Source organism: Schistocerca piceifrons, chromosome 1 (genome assembly GCF_021461385.2).
Source record: "Schistocerca piceifrons isolate TAMUIC-IGC-003096 chromosome 1, iqSchPice1.1, whole genome shotgun sequence".
NCBI classification, from domain to species: domain Eukaryota; kingdom Metazoa; phylum Arthropoda; class Insecta; order Orthoptera; family Acrididae; genus Schistocerca; species Schistocerca piceifrons.
In genome coordinates, this window is record NC_060138.1 from 1084207026 (window position 1) to 1084223156 (window position 16131).

General features: G+C 41.2%; 1 protein-coding gene across 1 annotated transcript in view; it reads right to left on the reverse strand.

The window, feature by feature from the left end:
- The window catches only part of LOC124773867 (protein halfway), a 99079-nt gene that overhangs the window by 13058 nt on the left and 69890 nt on the right, over positions 1–16131 (reverse strand). The window contains exons 7-8 of the mRNA XM_047249442.1: positions 1266–1376; positions 1114–1185 (exon numbers count right to left, since the gene is read on the reverse strand). Of these exons, the coding sequence (XP_047105398.1) occupies positions 1114–1185; positions 1266–1376 (183 nt within the window). The remainder of the gene's footprint in view (positions 1–1113; positions 1186–1265; positions 1377–16131) is intronic.

The window sequence follows — 16131 nt, forward strand, 5'->3', positions numbered from 1 at the left end:
AATTCTAAGCTGTCTGTGGTACCATCAGGACAACATTTGATATAAACTACAAAACGAAACAATCACGAAATTCTATAAAGCGAATGTGGTTCCTTTGTTATCCTCTGAAAGAAAAAGCTGGGAAAAAGATACTAGAACAGAACGTTTTCAACATGAATTAAAACATTCAAAAGTGTCATGAAGATTGGAGACAACTCCTCATGAGAACACCACGTCATGGGATTCCCCAGAAGATACTGAACTACAAGCTGAAAGGGAAAAGCAAAATTGGGAGGCCTCAGAAAATATGGGAATGATTTTCTTTGTGAGTTTGGAACAAGCAACAGCCTAATCCCTGAAAAGAAGAAGAAGAAGAAGAAGAAGAAGATGATGATGATGATGATGATGACTTTTAAATTGTTCATTGTGATACCTTCCTGTTCCTTTGTCTGATTACAATTAAATGTTTTTGCTTTCTCTATGTGCTTGGAGAGGATTTTAGTGAAAATTTTGTACATTAGAGAGATGAAGTTAACAGGTAAGGAATCTAATTTTTTTCTGTATTTCTTCTTATGAAATAGAATAGTTACAGCATTGTTCCAGTTTTGGAGCCATGTCTTATTTCACAGTCATTCTGCAAATAATTTTTCAAATTCCTTTGTACTGCATTTACTCCAGTTTTCATCATCCAACAATCTGACATCACACATGTCAAAACTGCTTTACCAAAACTTTTGGATTTATAGTTGGACTACATTGATAAACATTAGTTTCTCCATGCCTGCATGATGATGCCTTTGATTCCGCAACTGATGTTCAGTTTATGAAAAGCTGCTCCAGTCACTGTTTTTTTTTTTTTAGAATCTTATTAAGTTAACTGCTTAGGTGAAGTTAATAAAGTTCTAAGAAAAGTAACCAGAGCAGCTTTTCATTAATTAAAATACAGCAAATTATGAGCCTGAGTGTTACATAACTCTCTTGAATGCATAATCCTTATTTCACAATCAACACAATTCAATCTGTGAACAAGTTACACTGTATGCAGAATACTCCAAATGGTGCATAGATCAATTTATACATCATTTTATTTGCCAGGTTTCCATGATCTATTAATGATATCAGCAATAAACTTACCGATATTGGAAGATTTGCACACATTACTTTGTCTGTATCTTTTATATGACCTTTATTTGATAGAAACCATTTCTGCAGACAAAAATAAATGATTAGAAACAAAACCATAAAATGAAAGGAAAATAAACAGACTTATGTACCATTTTACAAACCTTTAAGGCCTGTGCAGTATTACATTCACAAGACAGTTTATTTCCAGCCAGGTTTATACTTAACATATTTCTGTTTCGACTAAATGTGTCAGTCAGAAAATATGTTGGCACCTAAAACATTGGACAATATATCATTTTCAAAACCACATTTGGAAAACATGATAAAGATATTATAACACAAAGATTATAAAGCTGAAACATTTTGTCCAAAATCTTCAATTATATTACTGAGGTTTCTGCATTATACAGTAGAAGAAATACATTCAATCACAAATTCATTATAAATTATCAATTACACTTTGTAATACGAGTTCCTGCATGGTGAACATTTATACTGAATACATTATCAACTGTAGCTGTTATTCTGTTTGTCAGTTGGAAGACTGGTTTGCTGCAGCTCTCCATGCTATTTGATCTTGTGCAAGCCTCTTCATCCCTTTGAACCTGTTTACTGATTCATCTCTTGGTCTCTCTATGATTTTATCACCCCCCCCCCCCCCCCCCCACACACACACACACACACACTTCCCTAAATTGGCGATACCTTGATGTCTCGGAGTGGACACTATCAATCAATCCCTTTTTTTAGTCAAGCTGTGCCAAAAGTTTCTTTCCTCCACAATTCTATTCAGTAGCTCCTCACTAATTACGCAATCTACCCATCTAATCTTGCCGAGCAAAGTGGGTGGCGTGGCGTGGTGGTTAGCACACTGGACTCGCATTCAAGAGGACGACAGTTCAAACCCAAGTCCAGCAATCCAGATTCGGTTTTCCGTGATTTCCCTAAATTTCTTCAGATAAATATCAGGATGGTTCCTTTGAAAGGGCATGCTCCATTTCTTTCCCCACCCTTGACAAAATCCAAGCTTGTGGTCAGTTTATAATGACCTTGATGTTGACAACCTTAAACCCAAACTTCATTTCTTTCTCATCTAATCTTCAGCATTCTTCTGTAGCACCACACTTCAAAAGTTTCTTCTTGCCTGAACTGTTAATTGCCCACATTTCACTTTCGTACAAGTCTACATTCCAGACAAACACCTTCAGAAAAGACTTTCTATCACTTAAATTTATATTAGATGTTAACAAATTCTTTTTCTGAAATGCTGTTCTTGTCATTGTCAGTTTACATTTTATATTCTCTCTACTTGGGCCTTCATCTGTTATTTTGCTGCCCAAATAGCAGAACCCATATACCACTTTTAGTGTCTCATTTCCTAATCTAATTCCCTCAGCATCACCTGATTCAGATGGACTACATTCCGTTATTCTTGTTTTGCTTTTGTTAATTTCTTTCCTTTCAAGACACTGTCCATTCCATTCAACTGCTCCTCCAAGTATTTTGCTGCCTCTGACAGAATTATATTGTTGTAAGCAAATCTCAAAGTTTTTATTTCTTCTCTTGAACTTTAATTTCTGCTCCAAATTTTTCTTTGGTTTCCTTTATTGCTTGTCCAAGGCATATACTGAACAACATCAAGGATAGGCTACAATCCTGTCTCACTCCCTTTCCAACCACTGCTTCCCTTTCATGCCCATTGACTCTTACAACAGTTGTCTGGTCCCAGTAGAAGTTGTAAATAGCCTTCTGCTGCCTGTATTTTACTCCTGCTACCATCAGAATTTCAAAGTGAGTGTTCCAATGGACATTGCCAAAAGCTTTTTCTAAATCCACATATGCTGTGAACGTAGGTTTGCCTTTCCTTAACCTATCTGTTAAGATAAGTCATTGGATCAGTACTGTCTCACGTTCCTACATTTCTCCACAATCCAAACTGATCTTCCCCAAGGTCAACTTCTACTAGTTTTTTTTTTTTTTAATATTTTTCTGTAAAAAAATTAAGTTTGTGTTTTGCAACTAAGACTTACTAAACTGGTAGTTTGGTGATACTCACACCTATCAGCACCTACTTTCTTTGGAACTGGAATTATTACCTTCTTCTTCGAAGTCTGAAGGTATTTCACCTGTATCATACATCTTTCATGCCAGATGGAACAGTTTTGTCATGGCTGCCTCTCCTATGATTATCAGAAGTTTTTATGGACTATCATCTGCTCCAGAGGTCTTCTTTCAAATCAGATCTTTCAGTGTTCTGTTAAATTCTTCTCACAGTATCATATTTCTCATCTTTGTCTACATTCTCTTCACTATCTATAATACTGCCTTCAAGTTTATCTTCCTTGTATAGACTCTCTGTGTACTCCCTCCACCTCTCAACTTTCACTTCTTTGTGTAGTACTGGTTTTACATCCAAGCTCTTGATATTCATGCAGCTGCTTTTCTTTCCTCCATGGGCCACTTTAATTTTCCTGTATGTAGTACCTATCTTACCCCTAATGCTATATGCTTCTAAATCCTTACATTTGTCCTCTAGCCATCCTTGCTTAGTATTTTTGCATTTCCTGCCACTCCCATTTTTTAGACATTTGTATTCCCTTTCGGCTGCAGCATTTTCTGCATTTTTATATTTTCTCCTTTCGTCAATTAAATTCAGTATCTCTTGTGATATTCAAGGACTCCTACTGTGGTTTGCCTTTTTATCTATTTGATTCTCTACTGCATTCACTATTTCATCTTTCAAAGCTTTCCTTTTAGCCTCTGTCAGGTTAATTTAGTGCAAACTCTCAAATCAGAAAAATATTGAACACAGCAATAATTGTGACAGCACAGGTGTAGTAGCTAGTTTTCGCACATTGTATATTTCAGTAGATTGAAAGTTGTCTATCTGCAGGACATCTTAGGAAATCACCATAGCCTGTGATACTCCAAACACCATACCATTCAAAGGAATCTGTCCTCTATTGTATTCCTTTCCCCTGTTCTTGTCAATTGTTGACTAATTCTCCCTGTGAAATCCTCAACAACCTCCAGTACTTTCAATGTATCCAGATCCCACCTCCTTAATTTCCTATCTTTTTGCGATTTCTTCAGTTTCAATCTATGGTTCACAACCAATAAATTGTGGTCAGAGTACACATCTGCCCCTGGAAAGAGGCTAAAACATATTAATGAAGTCTAGTCATTACAGACAGCATTATGTGATTTTATGCACTTTCAGGAATAGTAAGTTGTGATTTACTCGAATGCTAGCATACAGATACCAATCATTTGATTCTGATTAGAGTACAAGAGACATGTAAAAAAATTGTTAATACAACTTCACTGATATGAAACTGTAGCTAATAAGATAGAGTGTTATTCAAACTTTAATGTAATTTTTTTGTGGAAAGACATTTATATTCACATAACTAGATGACTGTTCAAATATTAGGTCATCCTTCATGAAATCTTCAACTGAGTTGTAACATTAGTCATGTAGAGTATCATGTAGCTTCCATTGCAGTGAATCTAGGTTCTTAGTCAGAATGTTCTTGGCTTTTAGTTTGTTGTAAATTTTCAGTCTCAAATATTGTGTCGTCGTAACTGCCATCTGTGTCACGTCCTCTGTGCAGCGAGCTACATTACTTTAAGTATTAACTGTATTTTTCTTACTTGTCACTTCTTCTTCCGTGTGTTTTTGCTTTTAGGAAGCTTTAATTGTCGAGTGCTAGTAATAGTGTTCCATAGATTTCGTGTTTGTTTTGAATACAGTCAGAGAGAGTCCCTTTAGTCAGCCACAGTGCCAGTAGTGCTAGTTTTTGTTTTGAATACAGTCCAGAGACAGGTAGTGCTATTTTCATTGTTTTCTACAAGAAGTGTCTAGTAACCACAGTTTAGTCAACTATCAGCTGCCTTTAGTGAATTAGCAGTCTAGTTAAAAGTCAATTAACTCTCTATAGTAAATTGATTTCTTAGGATGGATAGGATGTGTGACTGCTGCGTACGGACACAGAAGGAGCTGGCCACTGTTCGCGAACTGCTGCACGTGTTGATGGCCGCGGTCAGCCGTCTCCAGGCTGCTGCCTCGGAGTGTAGCGGCAGTGGGGAGTCTGGTGCGTCGCATGGTACACCCCAGGTGTTACATGCTTCACCCACTGTCCCTGCTGTCGAAACATCTTCGCGGGTACCGTGCGCGGTTGGGCCACCCTCTCCCCAAGGGGAGTGGCGGGTTCAGCGGTGTTTGCGGCACACGAGGCGGACGGTCAATGTGGAGGCTAGCCGTGTGGCATCGCCCGCTCTGCCTGTGAGTGGACATGTGGCCGCTCCTTCAGCAAGGTCCGAGCAGGCACACGGGGGCAGGGGTTTATTAGTGATTGGGAGCTCCAACGTTAGGCGGGTGATGGAACCCCTTAGGGAAATTGCGGAAAGGTCGGGGAAGAAGGCCAGTGTTCACTCTGCCTGCTTGCCGGGGGGTCTCATCCGAGATGTGGAGAAGGCCCTGCCGGCGGCGATAGAGAGAACTGGGTGCACCCGACTGCAAACTGTTGCTCATGTCAGCACCAATGAGTCCTGCCGTCTGGGTTCTGAGGTCATCCTCAGTTCATACAGGCGGCTGACGGAGTTGGTGAAGGCGGAAAGCCTCACTCGCAGGGTGGAATCTGAGCTAACTGTTTGTAGTATCGTTCCCAGAACTGATCGCGGTCCTCTGGTTTGGAGCCGAGTGGAAGGCTTAAACCACAGGCTCAGACGATTCTGCGGAGATCTGGGGTGCAAATTTCTCAACCTCCGCTATCGGGTGGAGAAATGTGGGGTCCCCCTGAATAGGTCAGGCATGCACTACGCACAGGAAGCGGCTACAAGGGTAGCGGAGTACGTGTGGAGTGCACATGTGGGTTTTTTAGATTAGAGAATTCCCTCCTTAGGCCCGACAAGATGCCTCCTGAGACGCGGCAAGGTAGGAGTAGGCAAAATGCAACAGGGAATAACAATATTAATCTGACAACAGTAAACTGCAGGAGCGTCTATAGAAAGGTCCCAGAACTGCTCTCATTAATAAATGGTCACAATGCCCACATAGTACTAGGGACAGGAAGTTGGCTGAAACCAGATGTAAACAGTAATGAAATTCTAAACTCAGATTGGAATGTATACCACAGAAACAGGCTGGACAGTGAAGGGGGAAGTGTGTTTATAGCGATAAGAAGTGCAACAGTATCGAAGGAAATTGACAGAGGTCTGGAATGTGAAATAATTTGGGTGAAGGTCACAGTTAAAGCAGGCTCAGACATGGTAATTGGATGTCTCTATAGGCCCCCTGGCTCAGCAGCTGTTGTGGCTGAGCACCTGAAGGATAATTTGGAAAATATTTCGAGTAGATTTCCCCATCATGTTATAGTTCTGGGTGGAGATTTTAATTTGCCAGATATAGACTGGGAGACTCAAATGTTCATAACGGGTGGCAGGGACAAAAAAATCCAGTGAAATTTTTTTAAAGTGCTTTATCTGAAAACTACCTTGAGCAGCTAAACAGAGAACTGACTTGTGGCAATAACACATTAGACCTTCTGGTGACAAACAGACCCGAACTATTTGAAACAGTTAACGCAGAACAGGGAATCAGCGAAAAGCGGTTACTGCATCGATGACTTCAGCCGTAAATAGAAATATTAAAAAAGGTAGGAAGATTTTTCTGTTTAGCAAAAGTGACAAAAAGCAGATTTCAGAGTACCTGATGGCTCAACACAAAAGTTTTGTCTCAAGTTCAAATGGTTCAAATGGCTCTGAGCACTATGGGACTTAACATCTGTGGTCATCAGTCCCCTATAACTTAGAACTACTTAAACCTAACTAATCTAAGGACATCACACACATCCATACCCGAGGCAGGATTCGAACCTGCGACCGTAGCAGTCAAGCGGTTCCGGACTGAGCGCCTAGAACCGCTAGACCACCACGGCCGGCTTTGTCTCAAGTACAAATAGTGTTGAGGATCAGTGAACAAAGTTCAAAACCATCATACAATATGTGTTAGATGAGTATGTGCCAAGCAAGATCGTAAGAGATGGAAAAGAGCCACTGTGGTACAACAACCGAGTTAGAAAACTGCTGCGGAAGCAAAGGGAACTTCACAGCAAACATAAACATACCCAAAGCCCGGCAGACAAACAAAAATTACGCGAAGCGAAATGTAGTGTGCGGAGGGCTATGCAAGAGGCGTTCAATGAATTCGAAAGTAAAGTTCTATGTACTGACTTGGCAGAAAATCCTAAGAAATTTTGGTCTTATGTCAAAGCAGTAGGTGGATCAAAACAAAATGTCCAGACACTCTGTGACCAAAATGGTACTGAAACAGAGGATGACAGACTAAAGGCCGAAATACTAAATGTCTTTTTCCAAAGCTGTTTCACAGAGGAAGACTGCACTGTAGTTCCTCCTATAGATTGTCGCACAGATGACAAAATGGTAGATATCGAAATAAACGACAGAGGGATAGAGAAACAATTAAAATCGCTCAAAAGAGGAAAGGCCGCTGGACCTGATGGGATACCAGCTCGATTTTACACAGAGTACACGAAGGAACTTGCCCCCCTTCTTGCAGCGGTGTACCGTATGTCTCTAGAAGAGCATAGAGTTCCAAAGGATTGGAAAAGGGCACAGGTCATCCCCATTTTCAAGAAGGGACGTCGAACAGATGTGCAGAACTATAGACATATATCTCTAACGTCTATCAGTTGTAGAATTTTGGAACACGTAGTATGTTCGAGTATAATGACTTTTCTAGAGACTAAAAAATCTACTGTGTAGGAATCAGCATGGGTTTCGAAAAAGACGATCGTGTGAAACCCAGCTCGCGCTATTCGTCCATGAGACTCAGAGGGCCATAGAAATCGGTTCCCAGGTAGATGCCATGTTTCTTGACTTTCGCAAGGCGTTCAATACAGTTCCCCACAGTCATTTAATGAACAAAGTAAGAGCATATGGACTATCAGACCAATTGTGTGATTGGATTGAAGAGTTCCAAGATAACAGAACGCAGCATGTCATTCTCAATGGAGAGAAGTCTTCCGAAGCAAGAGTGATTTCAGGTGTGCCGCAGGGGAATGTCGTAGGACCATTGCTATTCACAATATACATAAATGACCTTGTGGATGACATTGGAAGTTCACTGAGGCTTTTTGCGAATGATGCTGTGGTATATCGAGAGGTTGTAACAATGGAAAATTGTGCTGAAATGCCAGAGGATCTGCAGCGAATTGACGCATGGTGCAGGGAATGGCAATTGAACCTCAATGTAGACAAGTGTAATGGGCTGCAAATACATAGAAAGAAAGATCCCTCAACATTTAGCGACAATATAGCAGGTCAGCAACTGGAAGCAGTTAATTCCATAAATTATCTGGGAGTACGCATTGGGAGTGATTTAAAATGGAATGATCATATAAAGCTGATCGTTGGTAAAGCAAATGCCAGACTGAGATTCATTGGAAGAATCCTAAGGAAATGCAATCTGAAAACAAAGGAAGTAGGTTACAGTACGCTTGTTTGCCCACTGCCTGAATACTGCTCAGCAGTGTGGGATCCGTACCAGATAGGGTTGATAGAAGAGATAGAGAAGATCCAACGGAGAGCAGCGCGCTTCATTACAGGATCATTTAGTAATCGCGAAAGCATTACAGAGATGATAGATAAACTCCAGTGGAAGACTCTGCAGGAGAGACGCTCAGTAGCTCGGTACGGGCTTTTGTTGAAGTTTCGAGAACATATCTTCACAGAGGAGTCAAGCAGTATATTGCTCTCTCCTACGTATATCTCGCGAAGAGACCATGAGGATAAAATCAGAGAGATTAGAGCCCACACAGAGGCATACCGACAATCCTTCTTTCCATGAACAATACGAGACTGGAATAGAAGGGAGAACCGATAGAGGTACTCGAGGTACCCTCCGCCACACACCGTCAGTATGGATGTAGATGTAGATGTAGATCACAATTCCCTGGTTTTGTCATCAACTTCTTTACAAATGAATATTTCACCTATAAAAAAATCAGTACGAATACTGACTTTCTGGACAACTCTTCCTAAGGAATATTCGTACAAGTGTTATGCAACTTTCAGCAATAGTGTGTACAATGACAAAGAGAAACTGAACTATATCTTCACCAACATGGATCAGGAACTGGTTAAAGTGGTGCATGATCTGGTATCACAACCAATCACCAAGCAGTCATATTAAAGCTTTAAAGACACAGTAATAAAGCACTTGTTGGTGCTGAAGGAACAACATATGCAATGCATTCTACATGAGGAGGTCATCAGAAACCAAAGCGCGTCAGAACTATTGCAGCACTTGGATAATTTGGTGAATCAGAACCTTTTTTCAGAACAAGCATAATGCATGATACGGCTCAACGACCTTCCATCAACAATGAACATCATTTTGGTGACATACAACAGTTTACCAATGTTGACTTTAGCTAAGAAATTTTCCATTTTTCCCAGTCCGCACTCACTCAGTATACATGCATTACAACAAGGTCAGTTCCAGATGCTCTATGTCATGGTGATGTAATAGAAAGTAACACACCAGACATTCACACTGACACCACCTCTGCCAAAATGTATTGAGAAAAGGATACAATTTAGGTGCTTTAAGAGATCTACAACACCATTTCAGTATTTTGGAAGAGGATATCAGTGTCTACCACCACGAAAATGATTCTCAATCTGCATGACAACAATACAACCGCAGGTCAAGGCTCAACAGAAGTCATATTTACAAGTGGTCCTGGTGTCATGTCAAATTCAGAAATAGAGCTAGGAGGTGTGAACAACAGTGCTGTTACCCAAGTGCTAAATGCAAGTGATATAGGACATTATTGGCTACAAACAAAAGTTCAATCACACTGCAGACACTGAACGAAAGTGAGTGCATGACAACTCCACCTACTCACACTGTTCATATCCGCAAGTATCAAACACTTCAGTAAAGCATATAATGCTAAAGACATAGTGACCAACATCAAATATTTAATTCACAGAGGATAATATATAAGCAACATGTTCCCACAGTGCACTACACCCACACATTTTCACCTGCAAACAATACAGTCATCCCTGCTTCTGGCATAGCTCACCTGGCAGTGAACCTCAGCATGCAAATACATGGTGAATGGACTTTTAAAGTTGGCACAGTCTCTCACTCTATCTTACGGATGGATTTTTTAAACCACTTCAGACCTCTTGTGGATGTACACAACCATCAGCTATATACAATGGATCTCCAACAAATAATCCTGCAACAATGATGAAAAGTCAAATGTAACCACCACTGCTACGGAGGACAACGATCCACTTCAAAAATTTCTACAGAGCTTTCCATACTTAATCACACTAAGCATACCCAAAAGGATATGAGGCATTCAACAGTGCACTACATTCCAACAATTTCTAGACAGCCTTTTTCCACCCACACCCATCACTTAGCACAAGAATATTATGCTGCAACCAAGCAGCATTTCGACAAGTGGTTGGATGCAGGAATTAGATGCAGATCAGACAGCCACTGGGCATCACCACTTCATTCAATGGCACCATCTTGATTTTAGGGATCTGAATGTTAGGACTGTCCCAAATCATTACGTCATTACAAATGTCCAGGACTTAACATGTCCTTTACACAGTGCTATGAGTTTCAGTGCAATTTAATGGGTCTGAATTTTTATTTCACATAATACAGATAACATTCTGGTTATTTTACACGATGAATAAGAACGCAAGGAATATTTATAGTTGCTGTTTCAGTGTTTCCAGCAATATGGCTTACTCCTAAATGCAAACAAGTGCACATTAGGGAAGTCTTCTATTAAATTTTTAGGATACGAATTGTCAGCAGAAGGTATAAAACCAATCCAAGACCATGTTCAGACAATTTTGAATATGCCTCAGCCAAAAACTTATAAAGATTTAAAACATTCTGTACGAATGATAAACTTTTACTGACGACATTTGCCAAATGTGGCCCAAATCCAAGCCCCTCTCAATGCCATTCTCAAAGAAAAATACAACACTGGCAAATGCTTAGTACTATGGACACAAATGATGACAGAAACCTACAACAGACTTAAGGATGCACTGGCAATGGTTATCTTGCTCTTTCATCCAAATCATTCTGCACAGTTAGCTTTAACAGTAAGCACTAGCCAAACAGCCATTGGTGCAGCATTACAACAACAGGTATTGGGAGTTCGTTATTAATTTTTTTCTCATAAACTTACACAGGCTTAAACCCTTTGGTCAGTAACTGATCAAGAATTATTGGAAATGTATGAATGTTCACCATCTTCATGGATCATCGACCTCTCGTCATGGCTTTCCGGAGAATTTGTCAGTAATTAGTCAGCAAAGCCCACCACACTGCAGGACACTTTTAGGGTGTATAGGGCAGTTAACTACAGACATTCACCACATAAGCAGGTTAAAAAACATTGTCACCTGATTGCATCTCACAGCCATGCAATGCAATCAGTGGAGTGTCATGGCCGGACATGGCTGACACAACATTTTATATGGACAGAAGCCAATAAACAGTGCCAACAGCTAGCAAGAACATGTTTGCATTGCCAAAAAAACAATGTCAATCAGCACACCTTGCACCTATTGGAGATATACTCACCCCAGTAACCAAATACACATATGTGCACCTGGATATCGTTGGACTACTTCCTTACACCAACACGTACAAGTACGTTTTGATGACAATAGACCATTCTACCCGTTGGTCAGAAAATACAGCAATTATCCAGCAAAGACTGTGGCTGAAGATTTTGTTTACACATGAATTGCAAGATTTGGAGTTCCAGCTACAGTGACCAAGGATTGTGGCTGTCGACTTGATTGCTCACTTTTTACGAGCTCAAAAAACTAAGTGGAATCTCCCATCTCAAGACTATGAGCTACCACCATGCAAGTAATGGAATGGTAGAACAGCTGCACAGAACACCTAAAAGTAGCATTCATGTGCCACAACAGTACCTGCCTGTCATGCTACTCAGCTTGAGAACAGTTATTAAGCCAGTCAGAGACCTGGCCCTGAGCCACCTAGTTTATGGACAGCAAATTCTTGTTCCAGCAGATCTCAAAGAAAGCCAGGAGGTTACAACTCTCCTGCCCCATGTATGGCAAGAGTTTGCACAGACACTGCAGCACACAATGCAGTGGCTCATTCTGGAAAAACCAACCTGTCATGGCATCAAGCGAACATTTTTTCAGAAGGATCTCAGAAACTGAAACTTCCTGGCAGATTAAAACTATGTGCTGGACTGAGACTCCAACTCAGGAACTTTGTCTTTCATGGGCAAGTGCTCTACCAACTGAGCTACCCAATTACAACTCATGACCCATCCTCACAGCTTCACTTCCACCAGTACCTCGTCTCCTACCTTCCAGACTTCACATAAGTTAACACGAGTTCAAGGAAGGTAACTGAAAAGAAATCATGCGTGACAGAAGAAAGACTTCAACTGATCAACAAGAGAGGGAAGTACAAAAATTTTCCTGGAAATTCAGGAATAGAGAAATACAAGTCACTTAGGAATGAGATAAACAGAAAGTGGAGGGAAGCTAAGGCGTAATTGCTGCATGAAAAGTGTGAAGAAATCCAAAAAGAAATGTCTGCCAAAAGGACTGATTCAGCAGGCACAAAAGTCAAAACGACCTCTGATGAAATTAAAAGAAACGGCAGTAATTTTAAGTGTGCAGTGGGAGTTCCATTGTTAAATGCAGGGGAGAGTGTGGATAGGTGAAAAGAGTACACTGCAGGTCTCTATGAGTGGTATGACTTGATGGTGACATTACAGAAGAAAAAACAAGAGTTGACAGGGAAGAGATATGGGATCCAGTATTGGTATCAGAATTTAAAAGAACTTCGGGCAACTTAAGATTAAATAAGGCAGAAGAGAGAGATAATATTCCATAGGCAACAAAATGGCTATTCACATAGGTGTGTAGAATGTACGAGACTGGTGATATACCATACCTGCTCATCACTACTGATGCCACCTTCCTGTACACTAACATTCCTAATTCCCATGGCCTTACTGCTATCGAACACTACCTTTCCCGATGCCTTATGGATTCCAAACAAACAACCTCCTTCCTCGTCGCCATGACCAACTATATCCTCACCCACAATTACTTTTCCGTAGAAGGCATTACCTACAAACAGATCTGGAGTATGGCTGTGGGCACCCACATGGCACCATCCTATGCCAATCTATTCATGGGCCATCTAGAAGTATCCTTCCTAAAAACCCAAAATCCTAAACCCCTCACCTGGTTCACATTCCTCCAGAACCTCAACAACTTCTCCCCCATTTGCATCACCTGGTCATACTCAACCCAACAAGCCACCTTCCTAGATGTTGGCCTCCACCTCATAGATGGCTATATCAGTATCTCCATCCATATCAAACCTACTAACCACCAGCGATACCTCCAATTCGACAGCTGCCACCCATTCCATACCAAGAAGTCCCTTCCGTACAGCTTAGCCAACCGTAGTAGTCGCATCTGCAGTGACGAGCAATCCCTGTCAAAATATACCAAGGGTCTCACTGAAGCCTTCACTGACCGTAATTATCCTCCCAACCCAGTATAAAAACAAATCTCACACGCCTTATCTATCCAGTCTCCCACCACCTCCCAAAGTCGCGCAGTCCAGCCACAGGGGAGCATTCCCCTCGTAACTCAGTGCCATCTGGGACTGGAGCAACTGAATTACATTCTCCTCCAGGGTTTCGATTACCTCTCATCATGCCCTGAAATGAGAAATGTCCTGCCCACTATCCTTCCCTCCCCTCCTACAATGGTATTCCGCCATCCATCGAACCTACACAATATACTTGTCCATTGTTACACAACCCCTGCTCCCAATCCCTTACCTCATGGCTCATACCCCTGTAATAGACCTAGGTGCAAGACCTGTCCCATACTTCCTCCTACCACCACCTACTCCAGTCCTGTCACTAACATTAGCTATCCCATCAAAGGCAGGGCTACCTGTGAAATCAGTACTGTGATTTACAAGCTAAGCTGCAACCACTGTGCTGCAGTCTATGTAGGCATGACAACCAACAAGCTGTCTGTTCGCATGAATGGCCACTGACAAACTATGGCCAAAAAACAAATGGACCACCCTGTTGCTGAACACGTTGCCAAACATGATATCCCTCATCTCAATGACTGCTTCACAACCTGTGTCATACGGATCCTTCCCACTAACTCCAGCTCTTCTGAATTGCGCAGGTGGGAACTTTCCCTGCAATACATCCTACATTCCCATAACCCTCCTGGCCTCAATCTTCGTTAGTTACTGTCCTCACCCATCCAGCCCCCTCCTTGTTCCCGTTCCAGCACTACACAGCCATCATTTCACCGCCACACCCTGTCTTTTAATTGATTTTTATTTCTCTCCTTTCTGCTACTTACACCCCCCCTCCCCACCTTCTCTCCTGCCCTCCATCAAAACAGCAGCACTTTACTGTCCACCACCCCCACGATACTATCCCTCCTTCTCCCCATCCCAGCCTCCTCCTTACCCTCACCCAGTTGCCACTCCCATCATGCACTGGTGCTGCTGCTCGCATTGTGGTTTCAGTTGTCTGAGACTGCAGATGTGTGTGCAAGTTGCATTTGTGTGTGTGTGTGTGTGTGTGTGTGTGTGTGTGTGTGTGTGTGTGTGTGTGTGTGAGAGAGAGAGAGAGAGAGAGAGAGAGAGAGAGAGAGAGAGAGAGAGAGCTGCTCCGCTATATGATGAGTAGCAACTTTCCTTCTCTAATATTGAGACATTCCATCCTGGATTTTCCATTGTTTGATATACCATCAGACTTTCAGAAAAACATCATCCACATAATTCCCAAGCTTACAAGAGCCAACAAGTGTGAGAATGATTGCACTATCAGCTTAATAGCTCATGCTCCCAAGTTGCTGTCAAGAATAATGTACAAAAGACTGGAAAATAAATCGAGGTTCTGTTAGATGACAATCAGTTCGGCTTTAAGAAAGGTAAAGGTACCAGGGAGGCAGTTCTGATGTTGCAGATGATAATGGAATCACGACTGAACAAAACTCAAGACTCCTTCATAGGACTTGTGAATACAGAAAAAGTGTTCAAAAATATAAAATGATACAAGATGTTCGAAACCCTGAGAAAAATAGGAGTAAGCTGCGGAGAAAGGTGGGTAATATATAATATGTACAAGAACCAAGAGGGAACAATAAGATTGGGAGATCAAGAACGAAAGTATTGGATTAAAAAACGTTGTGAGACAGGGATGTAGACTTTCACCCTCACTGTTCAATCTATACATCGAAGAAGCAATGATGGAAATAAAAGAGAGGTTCAAGAGTGGGATTAAAATTCGGGGTGAAAGGACATCAATGATACGATTCTCTGATGACTTTGCTATCCTCAGTGAGAGTGAGGAAGAGTTACAAGATGTGTTGAATGGAATGAAAGGTCTAATGAATACAGAGTGTGGACTGAAAGTAAATCAAAGAAAGACAAAATTAATGAGTAGTAGGAGTGAGAACAGTGAGAAATTTAACATCAGAATTGGGGATCATGAAGCAGATTAGTTAAGGAATTCTGTCACCTAGGCAGCAAAATAACCCGTGATGGATGGAGCAAGGAGGACATAAATGGCAGGCTAGCACTGGCAAAAAGGGCATTCCTGACCAAGATAAGTCTACTAGTATCAAACATTGGCCCCAATTTGAAGAAGAAATTTCTTAGAACATTAATTTGAAGCACAGCATTGTATGGCAGTGAAATATGCAACTGTGGAAGGAAAACTGGAACCAAAGAGACTCGAAGTCTGCAGAATCGGAGAGCAAAGGAATATATGGAGAACACTGACCAGAAGAAGGTACAGGATGATAAGATATCTGTCATGGCATCAAGTACTTAAGGGAGCTGTAGAGGATAAAAGCTGTAGAAGAAGACAGAGATTGGAATACATTTAATCCTAAAAATTGCCGATAATCTGC